Genomic DNA, 27,511 nt, shown 5'->3' with positions numbered 1-27,511 from the left:
AACAGGACTTCTGACAGAACAGAGCTACCCATGGAGTAAAGCAGACTAGCAGGACACTATGCTACAGTGTAAGATGTGGAAAGAAAATAAAAGAGAATATCCGGATTCTTTAAATTTGATTTACAGAACAAGGCTATAATAGAAAGTGCAACTAGAGCAGTCTCAAAGCAAAATTTTTTAAATATGTTAAAATACCAGCAGCTCTACCCCATACATTTGAGCATATATAAAGCTAAGCCATATACGCAGTCAATGTATGTTTGACTACTTTTTTTTCCCTGCACATTCTGTATTTGCAGCAATTTGAGGAAACTGGCATCTTTCACAAGTCTCTTTTTGTACACTACAGAGTCCAAACATGCTTTTTTTCTTGAGTAGGATTTATTATTAGAGAGACCAATGAAAACTGAGCTCATAAGAAGTCCTCAAACTTCCCCCCCAGACTTGGCTTGAATTCTTGCCTTAGGATTTACCCAGCGCAATGCAACCTTTCTTGTGCAGAAAGTTACTTCCATTTTTGCCTGCTGGCCTGCACTAATGAAGTACCTATCTCAAATGTTTTTTAATCAGATCCATATTTGCTAAATGGACTAGATGATTGTTTCAGGCAAAACTTAATGCTTCCTTGTAACAGACACATAAGGAGCACAGTTTCTGAAAAACATCACCTGACTTTTCTCTTTGGTTCAGAACGCACAATCAGAACACATCTTGTAATGGGTTTGCAATACAGAATGGATTTCCTTCATGGAGATACATCATCCAGAAATGTTTGGTTTATATGAAGAGCTCAGACTCATGTGCTGTGTCTTAATAAAACATAAATTTAATCAATGTGATCCCACCTCTTCCTTGTATCCATTCTATAATCTTTACAACTTGCCTCTCAGTACTAGAACAATGTTCCTTTTATAGCTTGGGACTGTTTACAAATCAGATGGAAGACAGGCCATAAAATGATATTAAAATCTAATACTATTTAAATAGGTATGACTGTACTCTTATGTTACACTGCTGGATTAGATGTACACTTTTTACATACATACTATTAAACATAAATGAAGAAAAAAGTAAAATTATAGAAAAAATACATAAAAGTTTTATGATAGTGGAAAGATAGATTTTTACTTTCTACATAAGTAGAAAAACATCTATATCTTATCTTGATTGCTTTCATTTAATCATCAACAGAATGTACACAGGAATGTCTCAGAAATCCTGGAACTATAAATGCATTTATTCACTTGGAGTAGCAAGCTGGTTTTGTTATCATTTAGTTAAAAGGAAGAAATAACCTAATGCTATTAGCAACAAAACATATTTCAGTCTGGCAGAGATGTTTGCCCAGATCTTACTGTATGTTTTCTATTTGCTTAGTACAGCTGAATAGTTTTATCACTTTCTGTAAGAGAAGTTTCCAACTGATCAAGTTGACAGTAAGATTTTTTTTTTGTCATTAAAAGAAACATAATTTAATTATTTACACACATTTCCTACCTTTTAGAGGTGTGTATCTTTAACTCTCAGGTCACTGTTTGTCATCCAGAAGAGCAATAAATACGAAGACGACTGAATAACAATCTGTTATCATCAGAAAGTTCTCTCAGATACATTCTGAATGTTGCTAAGTAGTAACTACAACAAACCTTAACTGAATTCTGTTTAAGAATTTAAAAATTAACAATTTTAACCCAGGTCATTTGTTACTCATAACTGATGCACTGGATAAAGCAATTTCCACTAACTGCTTAATGCACTACTGGAAGGTACCCAGATACTATACCTTGGTGACCACAGAGTAAAAATATTTAGCAAACAATTCCATATTCACATACTTATTTTGGTTTATATTTGCCCCAAGCCCTATTTTAACAGAATATGCTATGCATGCATAAATCTCTCAGGCTACCCTAAAAACCTTGACTACATGAATAACTAATATAGATTGTTTGAATGTAAGTTTTATTCAGTATTTTCATATAAACTCCAAGAGCTGGCAGTATTTTGTAATAGAAACTGAGAATTTGTTAAAGAGAAAACAGCTGTTTAACTTTGCAGACAATACTTATAAATAAAAACAAGTAGTTTTGAACAACTCCATTGTTCTTCGCTATTATCTTCAGTTAAACAATCAATTAAAATTCACTGTCATTAGCAGATGGCCTGTATAATGTTGCCTGTTGTTTTTTTTAACATTATAATTGGACATTTCTACATTTACAGATAAAGCCAAACCAGTGTTTGCTGACATTCTCTGGGAATCGTACTGGGCAAATTCAGCCCTGTTCAGATAACGATGTGCAATATTGTTTTTTTCTTTGTACAGAAACTTTTATTTAAGCTATATCCCAAAACATTTCACAAAGCTAGATTCATTAATCACACAAATGGATAACACAATTTCTAAGTTAAATAGGTAGAAGATGAGAGGACTCAAGAGGTAGATACAAGAGAGACTGAAAAGATATGGCTGATGAGACAGAAACAAAGGATTGCAACAGCAAACAGCAGGGGTTATACAGACAGCTTTTGGACCAACAAGGGAAAGGACTTAGGGCTTCAAATCCTGTATGAGGAATGGAATGAAATCTGTTTCAGGAAAGCAAATTATCGAGAATATCAAAAGAGGCTGTCTAGTCAGTCTTGAAATTGCTTGAGTGTTGTTTGAAAATAGGTGAGGTTGTACTTCTTCAGAGCATGAAGCAAATGGACAGCAGAAGCACTCTGCATAAGCTGGGATCTGGAGACACAGTGGCCTGCGTGAGAGAACATGAAGCTTTCAGAAGATCTCAGCAGAGCTGGGGATAAGGTGAAGGCGTGTACTAGAAATGCAGCACAAGAGTGATATGTAGATTTGCATATATAGGAATACTGAAGGAAGACAGTTTGAGGAAGACACCAATAATAAAAGTACTAACAAGGGGAGACACTCAACTCAAAAAGCACATCAAGGAAACCAAGCAGCATTTAATAATTTTTTACTCCTTTTCCAAAATGCCAAAATGTGCACTGAAATAACATTTTTTTTCCAGGAGAAAAAACAAGAAATTCTTTTAAATGTGCACAGGTAGAGAATTTAACTCAGATCCATGTCATGACCAGCCCCTGCATCTTCTAAGTCTGAATATTGGGATTGGATGATCTTGCAGCACAGGTTTTCTTCATGAGGGTCAAATAAAAAACTTTCCCAAATTGGAGAGTATGTATCTCAGTCTGCAGATTCACAGGTGAAGGGTTAAGATTTGGCTTAGCTCAAACAGGAACAAGGACGTTTTATAACCTGGGTCAAACTGAATAGGTGGTCTCTGCACAGCTCCTGTCACTATGAATTACATGCCAAACAAAATCATTATCATTTTTAGTATATGCAATATGCTTGCTTCTAGATACACTAGCAAGTCCAGGCAGGCCATAGTGTAAAACACAGACAAAATAGTCCTGCACTGTGAGGCTTTCTCTCTAAACAGACAGGACAGATAAAAGATGATACAAGGAAATAAAAATGCAGAGCATTAAAGTAACTTGCCCAGTATCACACAAAAGAAACCATGGGCAGAAATTGCGATGACTCCCTCTCTACCTCTTTCTCTCTCCTACTATCCTTCTAATAACACTAATAATGCCTTATGACAGCATACAAAACCAAGAAGGATGTAGTCCTCATCCAAGAAGCTTGCAATAAAAGCAGGTAAGCAGACCAAAACATACTGCATGATGGAAAATGGATTAGACAGAACACAAAACACTGTTCTTTTAAAACAGTGAAAGAAACACTCCCTTCTCCAACTCCAGTGCAATCTAACAAAAGATCAGGACGTAAGGAGCATAACTACTGCGGTACCTAGCAAATCCCCATGGTAAATTCTAAAGGCAGGAGATTTTGTAGAGACAGCATAAAAGGGAGAGCGATCTGTGCAGAACAGATGTACTGGAACACCAGTGTCTGCCTTAGCTTTTACACAAGACAATATTTTTGTATATAAGAGAAAATATTTGATTTAGATACACAATAAGGAAATAGTATGACAGCATGACGCAAAATTAAACAGTGGCTTTGTAAGTATCAAATTTCTTTCAACTGGCCCTTATTGTAGTTTATAATTGACAATCAACAATAAGCTGGTCCCTCTCCAAATTTTTTCAGAGTTAATGGGGAGTAAAGTGTTGTATTTCTTGTGAAATCCAGGCTTTAGAAGTCACATCAACAAAAACAAGCATGTGGTATTTAACCCAACTTTAATAGGGGTTAACAAAGAAAATATTTATTCTCTTTTCCTAATGTAAAGAAAATAATTGTTTTGATTTACCTGTTAAACACAGTACTTTACAAATGCCTTTGGTTCATATTACAACTAACAGCAGCTCCTCAAGGAAACCAGTTTTAAAACAAACTTTTATTTATTTTCAGATGTTTTTAAACATCTGGTTAAGCAATTTAGTTACCCGTATCTTAAATCACTGTCTATAACCACTTCAATGGGACAAAACATTTTTAAGGAAAGATGCTTGTATTTTGAGATTCTCACTAAAAAAGAAAGACTACTTCTTCAGAGGATGTTAAACATAAGCAAAGCCTACCATAAAAAAAGAAAAAAAAGAAAAAAAAAGAGAGCAAATAAATAATAAAAACATTCTGTAGAGATCATAAAGAAACGAATATACTTGAGGCCTGCAGTAACAGAAATGGAATGAGTAGAGCAGTACAAAACACAAGGTCATAGAAAAATTTCTGTTCTTTAAATGAAAGCATGATCAGCTGCAATCTCAGCAGTTGGCAATGGCAAAGGAGCAGAAAGAGCTAGTTGTATTGGTAAATCACAGGGCACCCAGAGCAGACAGCACAATGCAGTCATGTGAAAGCAACTGTGGTTCAAGGATGTACCAAGAGTTATTTCCAATATGCTAAGGAAGTATTAGTGACATCATGCATGGCTTTAATCTTTTTCAAATATAGAGCCTAGACAAATTCAGAGTGGAATGGATGAAAAGTGAAGTGCTGGCAGGATAATAAAGATCCTATCACAGAAAGATACTTTATTTGATTCATTAAAAAAAACCCAAAACAACAGAAAAACAACATGATGGACTCAAGAGGAAGAAAAGCTACTTTAGCTCAAGGGCAATACTTGTGTAAATTGGGAATAAATGAGTGTAAACTGGTCACAAACACACGTAGCCTAGAAACTAGAAGCAGGTTCCCATATGTTAGAGTAATGAGGTTCAAATAACACTGAGAACAAAACCCCAAAAAGCTGTTTTTAAGAAAGTGCTTAATAAGATTATGAAAACAATATGTGACAGCATCTCTCCAGTAGTAGGGGAGATTTCTGTTCTAGCCTTGCATATGAGGCTTATGCATTATATTAATGTGGAGTAAATACACTTACTCCTTCATCTACAACTGTGAGAGCATCTAGTACCCTACACCTCTAAATGATAAGCCAGAGCTAGATACCAAAGAAAACTTGCAAATTTCTCAGAACAAAATTCAGAAGAATAAACCTTGATGAAGAAGCCCAAGAAACACATAGGATTAAATTCAATACTTAATTCTCCTCTGCCTGCACAGAAAGTATCACAGAATTAAAAAAAAAAAAAAAAGGACCTCGACTTCTTTCGCAATACATGACAAACCAGATTCCCAATTTTGCACTCTTTCCCCAGCTGACCTGACACATTAATAGTCATTTTCTCAGTGAAGTTCAAGCTCAGCAGTTACCAAGTATATTTTGCTGTAGCTGGACTCTGAGAAATGTTTTAACTGCAGTATTTTTGACTGAGATTCTCCTGAACAAGGCACTGTGAGTGTTAAAATGGAGACATATTTCTGAATGGATTTTGAATGGATTCATGATTTGAACCTTTACGGCCCACCTTTTGTGGCAGACAATGACACTTAGATGATGCTAAATGCAGACCATTCCCACCAGATAAAGAAATCAAACCTACTATCCTTAAGAAAATGTTTTAGCATTTACATTGTGCATTTTCAACAGCCAAGCACTGCACTGCAGCCATCTTGGACAGTTCAGCCATCAGCTTTACTTGTTCATCATTCCTTCTCCTCTCCTATGGTACTGAGAATGATGGAGCTTCAATATGCTTAGCTCCTTTCAGCTGTTATGAACAGCCAGCTGATGCTGTCTGCAATTATTCAATGCATCCATCTTACCAACAGACAAAAACATCAGTCTCAAAAAGGATGCTGTACACTATAGCAGAGCTATACCTTTGGAATACTTTTTCATGGAATTGTCATGCAATTGTTTTTTTACAGGGAGGGAGACAAAAAGAAATCAAGACCAAAGAAAGAAAACTTAATGTGTAAAAAGAAAGAAAAATTCAAGTAGAGACAACAACAAAGCTATATGCAATGGGAAGACACCACATAAAAAATCTACTCCAGCAGAGGTGATTCTGGTGCTGTTATTAAAGGTTAAGATTCATCAGGTTTAAATCTTCTGCAGAATTATAATACATTTATCATGAATGTACACAAGTAATTTCTTTTAGAATGTCATTTGAAATGCATGGCACTGATGTGACCAACTCCTCTAAAAACAGCTTTCAAATTATCTATTTGAAAAGTTGGAACTCTCACCACCTACTGTTTTGCAAGCAATGAGGCAAAGGTTAGTAAGCACAGTATTTCTACTCATTAGCTTGGAAACTACTCCACATAAACAATCTTGGGGGCTGGTTCTACTTTCTAGTACATGCCACTAATCCAGTTCTTGTGCAAAAGTAAAAGGTCTGTACCATTTTTCCCAAGTTATGAATTACTACATTTTCATATACTTAGAAAAGGAGTAAAAACCTTACACAATGTATTTAAAACAGCATACACTGAGCAAACTGAACTTAGATGGCATGGTTAAACAAAAAATAAATGTATTTACAATACTGCATAAGTAATATAACACAAACTTCCATTCCAAAAGCAATCACATAGAAATAAAATTAAAAAAATTAGAACTCACATATGTTTTAATAGCTATAAATCCTTAATTTCTAACCAACTTTTTCTTTATAAAAGTCTGTTTAAAATATTAAATTTTTGATTCTTTCTAACTTAAACAGAATCTAAAATGATTTGCTAAATATTACTGATCACTTAGTCTTTGTCTTAAGTTTCTAGATTTTCCATTTTCAAATTTTCTCTTTTTAAATGTTGGCACCCCTTCTGACAGGTCTCCAAGAGAGGTGACTGTCTTCTCTTTAAATATCACTTTTGCATCTTCTGGAACTTCTAGCACTGGAGGTGGTAGATTGTCACTCTCTGTACTAGGAAGCTCCAGGTCCACTTTTTCACTGTGAGAAGAGAGTGGAAAAAAAAAAAAAAAGCGGAAGGGTTAATCTACATGGAGAAAACCAACACTGCCAACTGCAGCCAGTAACATTCATATTTAATTGTCAAAGCAGCTTTGAAAAACTCCTATGAAAACTCATGAGCAGGTTACAAAGTTTTCTAGCCAAGATCACCAGCATGACTAGAATCAAGAGAAAAACGTGCTTTATTTGTTCTGTGTGAACTGGCATACAAAGTAAAAAATTGAGACCTCAGTTCTGTACTGTGCTTATAGCATGGTCCAACTACTGATCATGTAAATAGTCCTATAAAAGCCAACAGCCCTGCATGTTTGTAAATTTAAGAATGTTGAAAGACTCTCATCAGTAAGCAATTAGCAACAGTTCAATGCCAAAAAGCTATTGAGTAGTTTTCCTCAGGTGTCCATCGCAGGTCTGTTATTCAATACTTCAGTTAATGTTCTACATGACAGAATAGAAAACAGGCTTACCAAATCAGCCAGTGATCTAAGCTGGGAGAGACAGCTTTGGAGGACTGGATCACAACTAACACTGATCTTGACAAAGACATTATCTAAAAATTACCAATCAGTTTAAGGGGATCAACAGCAAAACACTGTGATCTAAATGAATAACCTGTGGCACAAACATAAAATGGAGAACAACTGAACAGTCAGCAGAAAATGATCGAGGAGATCATAAGCCTGTCATGAATCACACCAGCATTACACTACTGTGAAGCAATACACTTATAAGGACATGTTGTATTGCTGGCCAATTTGTACAAGAAATCCTTCTGGGCTACTGAGTGTTGGTCTGATGTCAGCTGGTGTATTGTACCCGATTTCAGGTACTGTGCTTCAAGGAAGGCATGGATAAGCTCAAGCACCCAAACAAGAGCCATGACAATGACTGCAAGTCAAGAAAATGTGACTGTTGCGGTATCCCTAAAAGGTCAGCCTCCTGAAAGTGGTTAGCACTGTTTCTGGTCTCAATCAAAAGTAAATAGTGAACAACTGCATTTGTCCCTGTTATGTGTGTATGAATATCAAGCCTGTGTACAGACTGATATATAAGGTTCAGTAGCTGAAAGCATTTTTCATTGGGCAGTCAATTCCAAATCACTGAAAGGAGAATTTATCAGCTCTGGAGTCAAGGAGTGGTTAACTGGTTCAATAAAGCAGATGATCACATAAGACATTTATCTCTCCAAGGAAGTATATCGGTGCTTAATTTAGCCTGAAGAGTGTCAAAACTGTATCTACTGAAGAATTTAGATCACCTTCTCCCAAAACTCATCTCTTCAGACACCTGGAGCAAACAATAACAAGAAACTGGCTACAAAAGACAGCGTGCTTCAGAAGAAAAGGAGCTATCTCATGCATAGATTATGCAGTAAAAATAAAAGTAAATAAAATAACAACTCCTGATCAGATGTGTGTCAGGAAAACATCTGCAGCAATTCAGATGGACATGGGAGAGAGACAACTTCCACATTTAATGCTGGCATAAGTAGACTACACGCTTTTTCTTTCACCTCCTTATTTAAATATTTTGTAAACATTTGTAACTGTGTTGTCTATTTTGGGTGCTATAAAAAATACATCCATTTGCATTTTACCCTAATCTGATTTGAATTTCCAAGTACCTAAATAGCTAGGTATTTCTCATTCAAAGGTATCTGAATCCAAGTCAAGACTCCAGCATATTGCCTAGTGTACTCAAAAGATAAAGATGTTGTATGGGCTAGTTTAGGGAAGGAGAAGTGTCTTCTAAAGATGGGTGATAACCTAAATCATCATAAATATTGCCTTGATTATGCCAGCTCTTTGAAACTCTTGTGGTTTAGGCATATTCCCCAATGCATACCAGAAAGCTTCTCCTACCAGGTTATGAGAGCAGTAGGCACTTATCCATAGTGACAGCAGAAAAAGCTGAAGCAGATTTTTTTATTTTCTTTCTGCTTAACTTTATTTTGGAGATACAAATTAGGGAGCAAGATAAACAGGAGTTCAACCAGAAGCCTTCTATTGCAAGGCTGGATGGAAGTAGACAAAAAAAAATAAAATGCTGTGATAAAGGGCTGCGCCCTTCAGGTGAACAGTTAAGAGTTAGTACAGAACCATGAATCGAGAAAAGCTCAGTGCTTGTGAAACTAGCTTAGCCATACATACTGGGCTTAGCTAGAACTTGCTTGGAGTCTAACAAAGCACACTTTCACACTGTCACACTGTCAACAACTATTGATCCTACTGGGAATACAAATATTATTAATACAAATACAGCATGATCAAGATGCTGCTGGTCCTAGAAGATTGGCCCCAGCATGGGATAGTCAAGATAGATCTTGAACTCCATGTAGAGTTAGCCCAACTAATTATTCACCACAAAGAAACAGAATTTAGCCTAGAAGCTAGAGACCCCGAGAAAGCTGCCTATGCCATTCCCAGCCTGCAAGCAGTTGTAGAAGCAGACACAAGAACTTCTGAGGCAGCTGAACCATATTTTTGAAGGAGATGATGCTAAGGAACATAAGCTTAGAATAACTATCTTTACATAGTTAATACTCAGCCGCTGAAAAAAATCATGGATGGCAACAATCCACTAATGCACCAAAGTTTATTTTGTACTTATGGCGCACTTTACACTAAAAACAAAATAGCACCACCATCCTCCATAGAAAGATATTCCTTAAAATAATCATCTAGGCAAAAATTGTATTTGGACTACATTCCCAATAACTGCTAAGCACATTCTGTCAAAAGTCAGAAACAAAAGCTCTTGAAAACAAGCACTCTGGAAATAAACATTACAAGAACACCTGTGGTAAACAGATACTTACCAGGTGTCTTCCTCTTCCTCTTTTTTAACTGCTTCCCAGATTCCATACGGGTTGGTCTTCTTAGATATGTCACAGGAGGTTTCTTGGGAAACTGAGGTAGTCTCCTCTTTATCAACAGCTTCTTCCTGCTTAACTTCTCGCCATTTGCCATAAGGGCCTAACTTTTTAGCTTTGGAAGATTTCTTTTCCTCTGTTTCTTCACCATTATCTCCTTTCCTCTAAAGAGGAAAAAACCCACCTTAAGCAAAAATGCCTAAATAAAAATACAATGTAGCTTTATTTTACATCTTTTATTTATTATTATCTACTATTTATACTTTTCAACTAAGAATAACTTGAAACAATAAATTTCATATTGTAATAAAATCTGAACATTTTTCTCCTTGAGCTTTCATCACATACACAGTTGAAAAAAATCTTAAATATTAGAAAAAATTAAGGTTGGGAAGTCCCATCTCTCATGGCTGATGAGAGCAAGAAGTAGCCAATACAAACTTAAAAACAAAGCTTAACATGCTAAAAAAAAGAGGTGAAACATACCACATACAGCTTTCTGCAGGCACACATACATATGTCCTTTACAGCTAACAAGTATCTGTTAGTACTTTAGAATGATGCACAGTGAAACAAAAATACATATTTTAGAATTTACACCTGTCTATTAATACATTTTATACTTAAACTGTCTCTGGACTGTCCTTGTTCTGGACTACCAGTTCCAAAAAAACATTTGGCCCAACAAAAGCCATAATTAGAGCCTTTATCTTAACTTTTAGATTTGAAGACAAAAATACCTAATTGATACAGGTTTTGTGCTGCCATTGTTTTTTAAATTAAGGACTCTACCCAGAGTCCTTGAATGTGACTCTGGGCAGTCACATTTACCAATGAAGGTTAGAAGTCATAACCTCACACTGAAACTCAAATCATTTCGTGGATTATTTCAGAGATGACAGTGCCCTTTCTCAGAGAACATCACACTTTTGGCAGGCTGAAAGACCATACTCTGTATCCTGGAACAGCGCTATCAATGTGCCAAATAATTGAATAAAGATTAATTTTACTATTCAAACAAGTGCAAACTTTTATTTTCAGTCATAAGGTTTAACCTAATTACAATGAGTATAGCACATTGTAAGAGGTAAAAGACAAAGTCATCTTATGCTAGAAAATGAATACTGTATGTAAAATAGACCTGAAGATAGAACTTACCTTGAAATTTATTTCTGGACTTTGCTCTTCGCTTTCACTATCTTCCTTTTCAGAGTCTGATGCAGATGCTTTGGAATCTGTTTCTGTAAGCTCTTCAGAATGCTTGTCACGTTGACTGTTCTCATTTGAAGATGAAACAAAACCAGCAGGTTTCTCCCAAGTGGATACTGTCCAAGATATTTGGATAACCACATTATTTATGTTTCTAATTCTGATCTATTATTGCTTTGATGACATTATCTTCCAGTAACGGTGCAGCCTTATGCAAAAATACAGCAAATAATTTAGCACAAGGCTTCTGCCTTTGTTCAGTATGCCTTTTATTTATTTATTTTTTTAATAAACTTAATCAGAAAGGTACCACCTTACTTCCCAGTAGAAATATTCTCATGGCAGCTGACTTCACTTTTGATAAAGCATGTTGTAACTAGTGCTTAAGAAAAAGATAATACATAGCAAACTAGAAGACTGTGTTTCCATCTCATCCTAAAACAGGACATATGATTTGCCCTCTGGAGGTGCCTGTTTGATTAGATTTGTCTATTGATTACAAAGAAAGGATAAAGTAAGAACCCTAACTGTGAGCCTCCTAACTCTCAGGTCAGATTAACCCCTTCCCTGTGCTACTTGGCTCAGTAATATTAGGATTCTAGTTAAGGAGTAGTCAAGTAAATAAGGAAATATAAACGTTAATCTGAAAAGATCTGAAAATATCTATAGGACATGACCTCATTTTCAATTAAAAGTAGTATTCCAGAAAATACATTAAGAGGAAATATCTAAATTTATTAATTTTAAAGTTGACTCAGTGGTCTTAAAACTGTTGTTAGTAGTAAGAAGGTAAAAGTATATCAACTTTTAATAAATTATTTTATATAAGCTTTCAAACGTAATAAAACAACGACCTTTCCCATTATTTTATGTATTTCCAAAGATATCCTTAGCTGAAAATACTTAACAGGTATGTTTCTAAATGCATCTTGGAGAGTAAAGGTGCAAGGTACTGACAGTCAGTGGCTCTGAACTAACAAAACAGTCTGTGAAGGGTGCTTGTGTCATCTAGCTTTAGGCCGCTAACTGAGAAGGCTCATTTTCCTAGGTGTCCCATATAGTCGATGGAGAAAGCCTCCCAGAGGATGACTCAGAGCAGGAATTTAGCCTAGAGATACCAGCCTCCTAAATTACATGCCTGAGACTGGACACTGTAAATATTCTCCTTGGTTAACAATTTCTCTTTTCTTCAGAGAATGGGATTAGTGTAACAGAGCTAACGAGCAGTTTTCAAGCATTTCCAAAACACCTATAATTGTATAAAAATAAAGGATCTCTGTTGCAACTTTAAAATCTCATAAGCCAAAATATTACCAAATATGTTGATTTCAAAGACATTCTTCATGTCACGTGTCCACAAAGAACTTTAAAAAGCAATACAACCAAAGGCATAAAACATGTCTGAATTTAGAAGGCAACTTTAAAAATATCCAGCATCTCATTTCTATTTCAAAAGAACAAATCACAAATGATTTGATTAGGAAAGTGGCATGCTGAAAAACAGAATATTTTTTTCTTCTATTTTTGGCATCATTAGGAATGTCAATTCATACCCAGCAGCAGAAAGAAAATCCATGGCTGGTATAAAACCACTGGCTCTCCAGAGAGGCATCACCAAACTTGCACGAGTCAGTCAGATTTAGAGAACAGATGCCTGTTCTGGGGGAGTTACTACAAAGTTCCCCCTGTAGAAGAAAAAAAAATTGGGGGAGAAGAAGTAGAGGGTCTGACTCCTGGCCTCTCTTATCAATGCTATTTCAGCAAAAGGATAAAACTGTGGAGATCCTTATTCAACCCTCTATAGCTGTCAAAATAAAATCCTGTTCCTTTCTGATTTCCAAACGAAAACGTTAACACATTTATATAAACAAAGAATCCATATTTTACAGTTATAAGTTGAGTGTATAAAAAACCTACGAAGCACAAGTGTATACATACTGAAAACACAGCCAAAAGCCAGCACTGACTTAAGCAAGAAGTGTATTTCAACTAATGTAATGACTTAAAAATTACAAAACTTTGAAATGGCATTAAAATGCAGTTCACTTGCAAAACAAAATGCAGAGTTGAAAACTCTTTCTTCTGAAACACAGCTTAACTGGAAAACAGACTCTCCCTACCTCCTGTTTGTGTGTTATAGTAGTAGGTATGACCATCTTCGGTGACACCTTCTACCCATGCTGCTGCCTGAGAAAGACATACAGACATTAATTAAAAAAAAACAGTTTTAAGGATCAGTCAGAGCATCACTTACAGAATATAACAATATTCATCCTTTGAGTATTTCTCATTCATGATAATTTTGCTGTTTTAAAGCTTGATTGAAACTTGGACCCCTAAAGCTGTTAGAAAATATTCCTTTTGACTCAAATGCAATTGAATACAGACTGCCTAACTTTAAGTACCACAAACACAACACACACATTTTTTTCAAACAGTGGATAATTAGAACCAGGCAGTGTAGTTCAGGTTGCCATACGGTTCAAATTATGATATAGTCCATTATTTTACAAGTTTTTGGTTTTCCAAAGTATTCACACCTTAAAATGTAATTTTCTTTTTTGTTCCTTGTCCTAAGTAGAGACTGAGAAAAAAATTCTCCAGAAGACAGGGTTTTGTGAGAGCTACAGAAAACCAGTATTAATAAATACTACAAGCAAACAAAAAAATCTTCTAAAATTTATCCTAAAACAGGACTTCACCAAAAATAGTTAAGAATCAAACTTTGGAGGAATGTATACCAATGAATTTGCTCAAATTGGAAAAACACTGATTTCAACAAGGCACTCATTTTTCCTACTTGTTTAATACATACATATGATATTGGGCAGAAGTCGCTGGTATGTCTTTGCGGATGCAAATTAAAACAAAAGTGTTTTGCAAAATCATCCACAGCTAGACAATCATTAGTGGTTCACAAAACTTGAGACCTTCCCCAAGGATCTGATTCCACCAACACTTACATATACAACTATTTCACTGCTCCTTAAGTACTAATACTGTCCACTCCCCTGTATAGGACAGAACTTTGATGCAAGAGAAATATCAGCTTCACCATATGTTATTTTTTCATTAATACATGTCTCTGTGTGTGTATATACAAACACACACACATATATATAGGCTTCTGCATACATACACCTACGCATTTGCTTAATACTCTAGTAAAACTGTGTTGTCTTTTTAAAACTCAACAAAATCAGAAGTTCTCACATGTGCTCCACAGAAAGTTATTTATATAAATAGAGAAATAATACCAGTCAGTTCAGAGAATGGAAAAGCAAGAAAACCTTCAGTGAGCAATTTTCCTCAAGGTTTTGTTCTCAAAAGTTTGAATGTGCTAGTTTCAACAAGAGAAGCAAAAGGAAAATTTATTTCATTTAAGTGGAAAGAGGACAACAGACTATCCTTAAGTACAGCCTATTGTTTTTGTTAAAGTTGTTAGATACTGAGCATTTCAGATCTGTTTCTTAGAGGTTTTCAGCAGGTATTTGACATTAGACATGCCAAGCATCCCACTATATAAATGCTAACCAGCATGAAGTCAATCTAACAGAAGTCATATGTGGTCTTCAACATACTTTTTCATTACTGTGTTTTATCTACCTTTTGTGAAGTCTGAGGAGCAAGCTAATGTGCTATAAAACAAGAAGGGACAATGAATCTTGCTTGAACTACATATTGCAAGCACGCCCTTTAATGTCAGTCAAGGACAATGACAGTCCTTGTTAGAGAGCTGGATATTCCCAATATCTTTAGTTCAGGCTAAATGAGGGACCAATCAAATGCCCCTTTCTAGCAATAGCTGAAATAACTAAAGACACCACAAAGTCAAAGATCAGGGCGAGGGAGGAATGGCAAAACATGACCATGTGGCGTAAGAGAGATATCCGAACCAGAAGGTGCATGTTTATGATACTGCTGAGATGACCTAACTTCGAAATGCTGCCAAGAAGGGAGCTCCTTCTCTCTTCCATCTTTTCTCCCTGCACTGGCATTCCTCTGACTCCCCAGTAAGCTGATTCAAGGAACCAAGCCTACAAAGCACTACCCTAAACTCTGACGTCCTTACACCCTGTGAACTAGTTCACTATCTGGTCAAATACGCACCAAGGCCCACAAGTCACAGGACCATCTCCTTCACTGGAAGACAGCAGTGACACTGCCTAAATATACTGCAAAGCTGCTCCTAGACTGAGGAGATAAATCTGAAGTATTGGTTAAAAAGCTGTATAAAACCATGGGAGAATCAAAAAGCTAGAGTGGCATGTGATTGGGTAGCTCTGATATAAAGTGTGCAGTCTCTTGGGAATGAACACTGGCTGGAAAAAAGCCAGCATTTTTGAGATAGACACTGTCTTAACAGGAGCCAGAATAAAGACAGTGAACTCTATGTACATTTTGTAAATTGATTCAATTGCCTAAAAATATACATAAAATTATAACCAGTTTCTCCTATGACTGTAAATAATCTAATACTAAGCAAAGGCTACTTTCTCAGGCTAAGGAAAAACAACATAAAGCTACAAAATGTCAGGCATTCTGAAAAAGCCAGTTTTTTTGATCCCTAACAGCAAATCTAACATTAGTGGACAACACTGACTTTAAAATCATACTGTACCTGTGACACCTGTTTTCAAAATGGGAAAAACACAACCTCAGTCCCCAAGACTGATGTAAAAATAATATTTTTAATGTTTTGAAGCACTGAACTTCCAGAGTGATAAATATCAGAGGAAAGCCCAATAATAATAATAATAATAATAATAATAATAATAATAAATCATTTTGTCTTTGGACTATTTAGCAAGTTTCCCTATGCTTTAATTAGAGAAAATAATGTAAAATGCTAGAAGGTTGCCTGTACATAGGTTCCGTGAAGGAACCTACAGAAAAGACAAGTTATCACATAACTGTATCCTAAAGTAATCGCACAAGAAAATAGGCACTCTTAATTCTTTTGAGTATTTGACAATGCAATCTCAATGTTTTTCAAACAGTGCTTGGGGTATGTTATAATATAACACAAATACACATACGTGCACTCCTTCACACATACAAAAAACAACTATTCTTCAGTGAGGACTGGTCAAACAGGAAGATTTTCTTTTTCTAAGTGTTATGAATTTCTATGTCACTGTAGTGCAGAAGAAGCTCATAAGCTATAGTCTAGATCTGATGCCTCACAAATGCTCATATTCCATCACTTTACTCTAAAAGGAGAGGCTGACATGATAATGCCAGCATGACAATAAGACCTGCATGACAGAATGTCCAGCAGAAACTCTGTTCTGAGAAAGCAATGGTTGAGAGATTAGAATTACACGGTGACGGGGGGAGAGAAAGATAAAGGAGGATCAAGTATTTCAAATGTGTAAGATTTAATTTTTTAAAATTATATTTTATTCACAAAAGGGTAAACAGAATTTATTCAAAGTTTCCCAAAAGCTTTCAATTTTATGGGATGAAGAATCAAAAAATGCATATTCTGCAAAAACACAACCATCACTATCATTTCTCTTCCCTTGATAAATTAAGTGGTTAAAACAAAGATTTATGTAGTAAAATTTCAGTTTTAATCAACTATATAGTAAATCATTCTATATATTCAAGCCATATTTTCTTAAGTTTACTAAGAGCAAACGATCTATATTCTTCAGTCAGAAAAGACAGACGTGCAAATTGTTTAGCTTATTTCTGATAAGTGGTTACAAGAACAAAGAAAAAATAAGAGCATTTGATTACCATCTTAGAGTTTTGAGAGTTGTCTTGGAATCCTCTAGGCTTCTCCCATTGTGATTCTTAAAAAAAAAAAAAAATCATCCATTGTTTACTTCTGTCCATTTTTAATGTTGTTTAGAAAAACAGATCTAAAGGATATGACACGGATGTCTGTGCACATACAAACAAATAATATAGATATGCTTCATCAGAAAATAAATCTTCCTTGATCAAATCATGGTATTTTCACTACCATGGGACAGTAAACCAAAGTGTCAAAATTACAGGTGGCTTTACAAGGACTAATCACTTGCCAGTCTCTATTAAATTATGGCTGATACACAGACACTAGAATTTTGGTACAAGAAAGATTTTTTTTTTTAAATGGTCGCTTTGGCCAGAAGAAACTAAACACATGAGTTTTTTACCTTTTGGAAATTATATTGTATGAGGAAAGATTAAGGCAAACACTAATGTCAGTCCTTAAATTTATAAGGAACAGTTTGTAATATTTACATTTAATAATAACAGAGGATTTCTTTTACACTTTAAATAGATCATAACACACTGCTCCTCAACAGAAGCAAGTCAGATAAATCCTGTAAAGGTGGAAAAAAAACCAGAAAACAACCCATAACCATTGGAGTATCTACTCTCTTTTATTTGGACACAGTTGATGCCCAAGTAATTGACCATTTTATGTCATATTCCTGGTAAGAAAGGTTCTTCGGAAGGAACACACCTATCTTTTCTATATTTAACTTTTGAGAGGCTAAAAATTTCCAGAAACATCTATTACTGAGTTTTCCCATTATTAACTTACTGAAAAAAAGTAAAAACAGTCTTAAGATCTGGATGCCTATGTCTTGAATGTTTAGTATCAAATCTCCAGCTAATTTTTAACATTTTAATTATCAATCTACACTGATACAGCAGAAGAGTAAAGAAATGTGGGTAGTCTCTTCTCATTTACATGCAAGAATTATGTCTGCATTTGCTTCTCACTAGTTTTTACCTCCTGTGGTTGTGTTGTAGTAATATGTGTAGCCCTCAGGAGAAAATCCTTGTACCCACTCCTTCTTTTCAAGTTTTGGTGGCCGTGAGGTATCTTGAGGTGTCTTTTTTTTCTTTTCCTTCTTTTCCTTTTTTTCTTTCTTTTCTTTCTTTCCTTTAATTTCCACTGTATTACTCTGTGTTTTACTCTGTGTCGAAATGGGACCTACATCATCTTAAAGAAAATGATACTCCCTTTTAAAAAAAGATTAATAATCTGAACTTACATACTAGTCACTCTTGTGTAACAGCAACAACAAACAGGAAATTTTGTTCTTAGGAGTATTTTCACTCATAGCATCACACACACAGCAGGTAAACTGAAAAAGATATTAAAAGAACCTTGTATTTTAGCAATACTATAGTTCCATGAGAAAGTCCAAATATCACAAGATGAGTAACACGAAGAAAAAAAACACAAGGACTCATGAATTCCGAGTAACAAAAAGAAGGAAACTAGAAGAGTTATGAAAAAGATGGCTTCCCTAGGAGCTTGAAACTATGAAAAAAAATTTTTTTTTAAGTATATGTCTTCACATGGACAGAACAAAGGTACTCGCTGAACTGCAAGCTGAGTAGGAGATTCAAAGCTCCACTGTTTGACAGTGGTGGGGTCCAAGCTCTCCTGTTTGGTAAGAACTTTGTCTCCACTGGCAGAAGTGAAACATACAATTAACTAAAGGAAGCTGCAGTGCTGATTGCAAGTGCAAACTACAGAGTATTTTTTCTATCACATTGTTTAATTTTCTACTCCAAATTGGATTGTTCCATGGGCAGAGGACACCATAGTTAAAAACATTCTGTACTGCAATTTCCACCATTGGCAAACTGAAGGCTCATTTTTTTTTTTTTAATGACCAAATAGAGTCCTGGAGGCCTAAAAGTCTTAAGTTCCTAAAACCTAATTTAAGAAAAAAACATTCCTATTCAATATTCTTTCAATTCTGTCTTTAATCCTTTGGCAGCTATATGAACTACCTGGCTTAACTCCAAGCCTTTTCAAATCCTCTTGATATGCTTTCATTGCAGCTTCCTCCATTGCTGCAAATTCTTTTGACATGTTTTCTTCTTCTTTTGCTTTTTCCAAGCTTTTCTTTTTAATCTACAAGAACAAAAAGCAAAAAAGATTAAACAAGTCTGACAATGAAAGAGATTAAAAAATATGTATTTGTGAAAACAAGATGTTTGAGTTACCTCACTAATTCTTTTTGTCACATTTTCTTTATGATTCTTTCCTCTTTCATGAAATTCAATGCTCTTCAAAACAAGAAAAATAAAATACACATGATACAATTTTAATTAGTTAGTTTTAGTTACTTAAAATTTAGCTAAACATAGCTTAGCTGAATAAGCCTAAATGTAACCTGTTTTGAAAATACTTAGAGCAAACACTATAGCTATAAAATGTTTGCTCATGACAAATTGAGGAACACTAAGAAAAATTCAAAATTGAAATTATGAAAAAGCAGTAACACTTTTTTTTTAAACTCGCTCTGTTTGTTTTCCTGCAAGCTTTCCAAAAATATGTGATTTATTTAACATTCCAAATATTACTATGGTTCTTAATTAGATTATGCTACGCTCCACAAAGATCCCATGAACTTAAACTAGTCTGCAAGTCCATAAAATCTGAGACAGAGGGCAGAAAAAGGAAAATGAGAGAGTTAGGTAACTAAGGACAACAGGACAGTCTGCAAGCCAAGAGCTGCCAGAAAGACTGAAACTAGTAGAAACTAGAAGGAGTTCAGAAGCTCTACCGGTAAAATAGTTGACGTCCTAATAAGGTTCACACAACAAAAATCTGAGCTAATTCAGGTGTTCAAAAGCTAGATGCCTAAACCTGACCTAGTGACCCTAGAATGCCTTGGCAGAGATAGAGACTTTCAGAGGATGATTCATCTCATTCAAAGACAGGCTTATAGGTTACCCAAATCCCTCACTTAATGAATTTTTCTCTTCATTTACTACAGAAAGAGACCTAAAATGATTAACTTACACTTGTGCTTCTGAACTGTAGGTATCTAATTGTAAGCAAGATGAAACTCAGCTCTAGAAGTATTCTTGGCACCAGGTTAGGAGTGCAAAACCTACTTCTGAGTTAGAAACCACTGGCTCTAGTAGTTTGCAAAAGCTGTCTGCAAATCAGACACATCTTTCTACAACCCAGTAACGAGGTAACAAACCCCCATCACATTTCTGTGGGCTATGTGAAATGAAAGAAACCTCCTTTAAATGCTTGGAGCACTAACTGTACCAGGCCCACCTATAAACAGCACATATGCCAGGTTTTGCTTTCTGTTTGCATACTAAGGCTAGGAATAGGTCATGCAGATCTTTTAACGTCTGTGGACAGACAACATTTCAAGAAAGATCAAATGTTAAGTTACAGAACCTGAAGAAAATGCAGGATCAGATATTTCAGTTCTTATCTTTTACTGCCAAAGAGAATAGCATAGACCATCTTGTGTGCAGATACCTGTTTCTCACTTAACGCTTTAAATGTCACAGGTAAGTATTACAAAGACATTTTAAGATGATATATTTCATGCATCAATAGACTAGTATCAAAAGTGATTTTAAAAGCTTGCAATTCAAAATCCTGGTATCTCAGAATCATTAAGGTAATATGGTAGATCATCCTACAGGTCTGTTGTCTGCTATCCAGCACTTGCAGTAATCGCAGAATTTTTTTGGCTGAGATTTCCAGTAATCCGCCCTGGAAAAGAARTAAAAAAAAAAGATGTGTAATCAGAAACAACATCAAACCCAAAGGTTTTTACATATACAGCCCCAGAAACTAAACCTAGTCTTATTTGGGTGATCCTTTGGTAAGAGTTTCTTACAAACTATGGGGAGCGAGCAAGAGTAGCTGTATTGACTAATGTTCCATATAGCACAGCTCAGTGTTAGCACTGTGCCCAACTGATTCCTGAAGACTACAAAATTTTCTACAACGGAAATGATGTAGAAGAACCACAAATAAAAGACAACACTAGCCCAAGATTAACAAGCTGTACTAAATACCCTTATTAAAGACAGAATTGTCAGAGATGTGCAACTTGTTATTTTTTATATAATGCATGCGATAAATGTTTTTAACTGTAAAACTTTCATTTTAATGTCCAAGCCCACTTTGGATTCAGTACACTGAGTTTAGCAACAGAAAGGTATAGTTTTGGACAATGTGAGCTAATGGAAGGGGCCCTGGAACAGATTCTGACCTGTGGGGTTACAGATAAAACAGCAAATGGTTTAGATGTTTCAGTGTAAAAAGGGGAATATTTTTGAACCATGCAATTTGGATAAGAAGTTGCATATGTGTGAGGAAACATGAGGGARCTTTGCAGAGCTCAGAAGTTAATACATAAAAGTTCTTAATAAAACAAACAACCCCTCCAACAATTAGATAAAGACTGTTTCTTCATCAACAACCCCTTTCAAATGCCAGATGAGGCTCTCACATGAACAGAAATAAATTCCATTTCTTGTTGGCTTGCAGAAATAGATGCAACGCTTCGGTTCAACAGAAAATATTCCAGCAACATACTTTTATGTTTTTAAATTAAAATAAAAAGAATGAGGGGCAAAAAGGAAAACAAAAACAACTCAAGCTAACACTTGAAACATTAGAAACATTAAAAAAGCCAAAAGATGAATCTTTGCTTTCCATCTGAAGATCAATGTACAAAGTTCAAGGAAAATACTTCCTGACATTTTTATTCAATAAAAACAAAGTCTTCGCCATGCACAAAAATAGCACCCCTAAACCCTATGATATGTGCAAGCAAGTCTTTCATAACAGAAACAGACCTGACTGATACAACACTTAAAATTGAAGCACAGATATCAAAACAAGCCCTCCCACCAAGGCTTAGTGTAAAATATAATTTCTAAGAAGCTATTACAATTTAAAATTGTAAATCTGAAGGATATACTGCAAAAAATGAATCAACTTGTAAGCAATACTGTGTTGGCAACATGCAGCTTTTCAAGCAATTTTCTGGAAAGCTAAAAAGCAGCAGCTGGGCTTCCCCCTAATTTAAACAGAAATCCGCTCATCCCTATATGGTATACTTTAAAACTGGGTGATTACTTAGTCACACATTTAATTAAAAGGCTTTTGAGATTTATATTCCAAAATGCACTCAGGCCAAAGCCCAGGAAATCTAACGCTCTGTCTTGAAGACTGAGCGGGTAGGAGGGAGATTCTCACAGAGCTCAGAAATACCTCTAGGCCCTTTCTCCTATTTGAGCTATAGCTCCTAAATTGTCTCTAAATCCTTTGACATCATCTAAGATAAATTTCTAGCTAAAACTTGGGTTAACTTTCCTAAGGTAGAGGACTAGTTCCGACAGAAAACATACAAATTGCAAAACAACCTCACAACATGTTTCAGAGGTGCAAGAACATTTGTGCATTTCCAAGTATAATCTAATAGGACTCCTTCTCTTGAAAAGAATCAAGCATAAATGCTAAAATTAAGACTGTACACTTGCACTTACCAAAAGTCATGAGAGTTAAGCTCTACATATTAGAGAAATCATGCTGGTGAATCTGAGGGGTGAATCTAGGGCTTAAGTATGAAATATTGGCCTTTAAGTTAAAAGCCTTTTGTCTTCATCTGCTATTGATAGACATAGGAGCTGACTCTGTGATGTTAAATATAAAATAAATGTAAAAATACTCAGTGCTGTAGACCTGGTATTATCCTGGGAACCTTAAATTTTGCATTTCATGATTAACAAGAGTTAATTGCATAAATTATGGTCCCAATTCTGAGACTTATGAGCATGCAGAGTATTATATGCTGAGTAGTTCTCTTAGAGATTTTCCAGTTTACTTCATACCACTCAAAGAAAGAGCAAGCTCATCTGAAATATCCACTGAATAACACCTGGCATTGCAGCAACGATGGAGCCTGCAAAGCACCAGCAGTGTTGGAATGGGAGTAAACCAAAGAGGGGCGTTTTGGAAAGGGAGCAGCAACTGAAGCAAAATCCCACCTCAGTAGGATTCCACAAGATTTCACAGGCCCTGGCTACAAGCCTGAAAGTTAAGCCAGCTTTATGACAATGTTTAGGCATGTGATTTTTTTATTAATCTACCAAATATAGGCTCATGAGCAGATGCAGTTAAAGTGGCACAAAGCTCTCTTAAACTTGTATAATTGCATACAACCATGGGAATCATATTTTTTTAAATAAGTCATTGTAGCCAAACGGTAGAGTTTTTAAGACTACTTATCTTCTGCCTGCACTTACATCAGTAAAGTTAAGGCTGATGCTTGACTTCAGCTTTACATTACAACTGGTCCAGCCTGCTGAGAACCAGAAAGCTGACTGCCTAGCCATCACCATTACAACCATCTTTCTTCATTTCAGTAAAATGAAGTGAAAAAGACAGTCCACAGTACGTAAAGTTGAATGCATGGTTTTTACACATTTGCAGGACCGTGACCTATGCACTGTATACATTTATTCAGGTGAGCCCATTCAAACAGGAATGAAGGCAGCGTGGTGACCCTAATTTCAAGAGGTGTGCAAGCTTTACTTTGAAGCTCTTCCTCCCAGGAAGGCTTCTGACAAAAAGTCAGTTTGGAGCCCAACCTACCAGAGCTAACTGAGCAAGTGAACTTGGGAAGCTGCCGCTGGGCCTACAGGGAACAGAGCAGTAGCAATACTTTTGGACAAACTGCCATAAACTTTCAGCCAAAGTTGGAAATCCTGTAGTAACTTGCAAAAAAATTTGTATCTCCCAAAGAACAGGGATTTTGTTTCAACTTCTAATGGTCAAACCTACAAGGGAGAATTTGTAAGCTCAGGTCAGAGGACTAAAGGAGATGGGGGGGGTGGGGAAAGGGAAGAGAGAGTGAACACAGAACTGGTTTCTTGGAGCTTTAATGAAATAACTCTTTGCAGCAAACAGCTGTAGAGTGCGAATAGCTTCAATGTTAAAAACATTTTTAGATTTCTGAAGTTCATTTAAGACATTGGGGGAGTGAGAACATAGGGAAGAATAAATACCAACTCTGCATTAACAGCACTCTCCACGTTATTTGCAGCACTGAATTTCAGATATTTTTATTTTGCATAATTCCTTTCTTGAACCATTAGAATCATAGAACCTATGTCAAAATGATGAGAATCTGGATTACGCACTCCTACTGCATGTGAGCCACATGTTTGGGAGAACACAAAGAAGTTCTGTCGACAATATTCAAAATGTAACCTGAAGAATATTCCAGCAGTACTGGAGTCCTGCATCCCAGAACTCTCACTTTCGATCTTCCTGCCAAAGTGCAAGTTTCCTTTCCTAACAACTTATAGCATTATTAACATTTTAACAGATGGTGCGATCAGCCTTCCCATACTGGGAAGCTTTAAGCAACCCTAATAAAGAACCTACCTTCAGTTGATACAGTTTTGCAAACTTTATTTTGGGACTGGGCTGAAAGTTTCAGGTCCTATTCCATACTGGCTGAAATTTTTATATACATACATATACATACATATATATATATAGTTAGAGAGAGAGAGAGAGAAAGAGAAAATAAAAGAAATAAAACTGTTTCAGGTGGTTCTGAAGACAAGAAAAAAGTAATTTGGCCATACAAACATAATCTGGAAGCATTTGCTTTGAACAGCTCTGTTTTAAAACACCAGACTCAAAATTTGGCAGGGATGCAAGGGACTTTGTATCAGGGATATATCTGTCCAAATTATATGCCTTTAGGAGAAAAAAAAAATACATCACACACATGTTCAGCAGTCTTCTTTGATTTTAATATCTGCAAAGATTTTCCACACAGTTAACATCTTCCAGCTTTCTACAGGTTTGAGCACTGAGCAGCCTGTGCATGCATCACTCTCTTGAATAGAGGTGTGTGAAATAACTTGTTAAGCAATATACAGATCCAAGTTCTTGACTACACAAGGAAATGAATTCAGAGGAGCTATTGTGGGATAAATATTCTGTAACAGCCACTCAACTGGACGTGTTGTTATTCAGGAACGCTAACAAATTTTATTTGGGAATACTGTGTACTTCTAAAGCAAAATAATAATATTGGAGAAAAAAAAGAATCACATGTATTTCACAACAGAGCCTCCACATGGGGAGACATTCCAGAACAGCTAATTCTAATACAATTATCCCAGTTTATTTTTCTGTATTGGCAAGTTCTAAGAATGACAAGCTAACACCAGCAGGGAAGAAAGCCAAAAAGGAAAATGAGGAAAAGGCTCTCTTGTACTGCGAATTGGGACACAGTGCAATGGCCCTAATGACCCATACTCCCTAAGAATTCATAGCAACTCTTCATTCCTACTGCACTAATCTTACCCTAAAAACCCTTCCTTGATTTATATCCTTTTTTTTTTTTTTAAGAAAAACAAATTATATCTAAAAATAAGGATTCAAGAAAAACAAATCCCTGACACACCAACTACATAGGACTGTCCTCCTAGCCAACATAACCTTAGTGTGCTGGCCTTCTAATATGTCACTGGATGCATTTGTATGTTTGGGCTCCTAACACAGAGTAGCACTGGATGAGAATTTTATCTTCATGAAACAGGGCAGTTCTGTGAAGTGTTTAGTACTTCTGGCTGTCAAGTTGATTACATATTTTGGCAATTATTCAATAAATTGTAATTTACAACCAAACAGCTGTATCTTTTTATTACTGTATTAGCCCCCTCTAAACAACATACAATACAAGTCATAATCCTACAAGACAATCTCAGCAGACAGTGGAATTTGCATAAGCTGCTTGATCTGACTCTGCATTGGTGCTGAAGATTGTTTGCGTGAATCTGCTTCGCAAGACCACTTTTCTGAATTTTAAGTTACCTATGTTTACATGAAATGGAGCATCACGAACATTTGTAACAATATACAAGAACGCACAAGAATATTAGGGAGGGCAGACTTTTGTATGCATAGAGCTCCAGTAGGACTTATCTCACCTAACTTTAGTTGTCTAAAAAGTCAGATATCTAGTTGTCTAAGTTCCCTCATGTCAATGGAGGGAGACAATCCAATGGCTCCAAAGGGCCATTCTTCCCATCCTAAATTAAGCATCTAAGAAACAAGAAATGAACTGAACTCTATAGGTGCATGTTTCTTTCTCATACAGGGAGTCTAAAGTGAACAATCCAAGCCAACCTCCAGAAGCTAGGTATCTAAAGTCAGAGGTATCTAGTGAGAGCAGAGGTCTGCTGCTGTAGATCCAGGTGAAGGATATGGGTTATGTCAGTAAGAATATGATAAGGATTAGAAGGGAAAAACAAAAACATAAATTGGGTCAAGAAATTGTTCAAGTATAATTTTAGCAATAACTATAATTAAGAACACATTGCATGTAGCATGAGTCTGCAAGATGAGACTCACACAACCTAACCATCAAATACTTTCCCACAAAAAGATCTGTAAAGAAATTTTTGATAAGTTTCAGATTTTTTTTAAGCACAGAAATTAGGAAACCCTAAAAAGTAATAGAAATGAGTAAATGCCATTCATCTGACATTCTCATGTAATGAAAACCAAAGCTTAGATTTCGACCCCACCCCCAAAAAACCTATTAAGTCTTAACACAAACTTTACAGTCAAACACCTAAAATAGAGACATATAGCAGAACTAGGAGACAGTGGTTTTCCTTATTATGATTTATCCATAACTAGAGGTACCAAAGGAAACCCTGCTTTAAAGGCGGGGGGGGGGGGAATAGAGGACTATAAACACTCGTCCGCAATGCTCACCACCCCAACGCTGCAGCTCAAGAAGCAGAAGTGAAGTCCCTCGCAAGCAGAAAGCAAAGCTACCCGGTGTGCTTGGGAGAGATAAGGGCCAGAAAACGCAAGCAAAAACAAACAAACGAGGGGGGGGGGGCAGGAGGCGGACCGAAGCGAGAAGAATGTAACTCAGACTGCAGGGCTGGGCTGGGAGGGTCGCTGGCTGCAGCTGGAGCACTAGCGGGACTGCGGTTGCCCCAGGCCCGCGGGCACCGGGGGCCGGGCCGGCCGCCAACGCCCCCGCCCCGCACCCCCAGGCCCCCGTGCCGGGCCACAGCCCTGCCCGCCCCCCGTGTCCCCAGGGCTCCCGGGCAGGGGGCTGGCCGCCGTGCGCGGAGAGCGGCCGGCGCTGCGCGCTCCTCCGCGGCCCCGGCACTCACATCGCCGCGGCCCGAGAAACAACGCGGCTGCCGCCGCCGCTCCCCTCCGACCGCCGCCAGCCGTTGGGCGGGCCGCGGCGGGGGCGGCGCGGCGCGCGCGCGACTACGGGAGCCGGGAGAGCTCAATCCGCGCTCTACCTCCCCCGCCCC

General features: G+C 36.6%; 1 protein-coding gene across 1 annotated transcript; it reads right to left on the bottom strand.

The window, feature by feature from the left end:
• Window positions 1-1,216: 1,216 nt before the first annotated feature.
• Window positions 1,217-27,436, bottom strand: WBP4 (WW domain binding protein 4). Its single transcript, XM_026058965.1, has 10 exons — window positions 27,362-27,436; window positions 20,831-20,903; window positions 19,382-19,444; window positions 19,166-19,289; window positions 18,150-18,362; window positions 17,159-17,214; window positions 13,534-13,600; window positions 11,363-11,529; window positions 10,151-10,368; window positions 1,217-7,311 (listed from the first exon to the last, which is right to left on the bottom strand). Coding segments are annotated over exons 1-10 (1,191 nt in total). The 5' UTR covers window positions 27,364-27,436; the 3' UTR covers window positions 1,217-7,103.
• Between the last annotated feature and the right edge of the window lie 75 nt (window positions 27,437-27,511).

This window comes from Apteryx rowi, unplaced genomic scaffold (genome assembly GCF_003343035.1).
Source record: "Apteryx rowi isolate R43461 unplaced genomic scaffold, aptRow1 scaffold_150, whole genome shotgun sequence".
Lineage (NCBI taxonomy): Eukaryota > Metazoa > Chordata > Aves > Apterygiformes > Apterygidae > Apteryx > Apteryx rowi.
This window is presented reverse-complemented; position numbering and strand designations above follow the sequence as displayed.

Coding starts and splice junctions, on each gene's coding strand:
- WBP4 (XM_026058965.1), bottom strand. Junction 18,363..19,165: donor AAGGCTTGGAGTTAAGCCAG/GTAGTTCATATA, acceptor ATTTTCTTTAAG/ATGATGTAGGTCCCATTTCG. Junction 17,215..18,149: donor CTACAACACAACCACAGGAG/GTAAAAACTAGT, acceptor TTTTTTTTTAAG/AATCACAATGGGAGAAGCCT.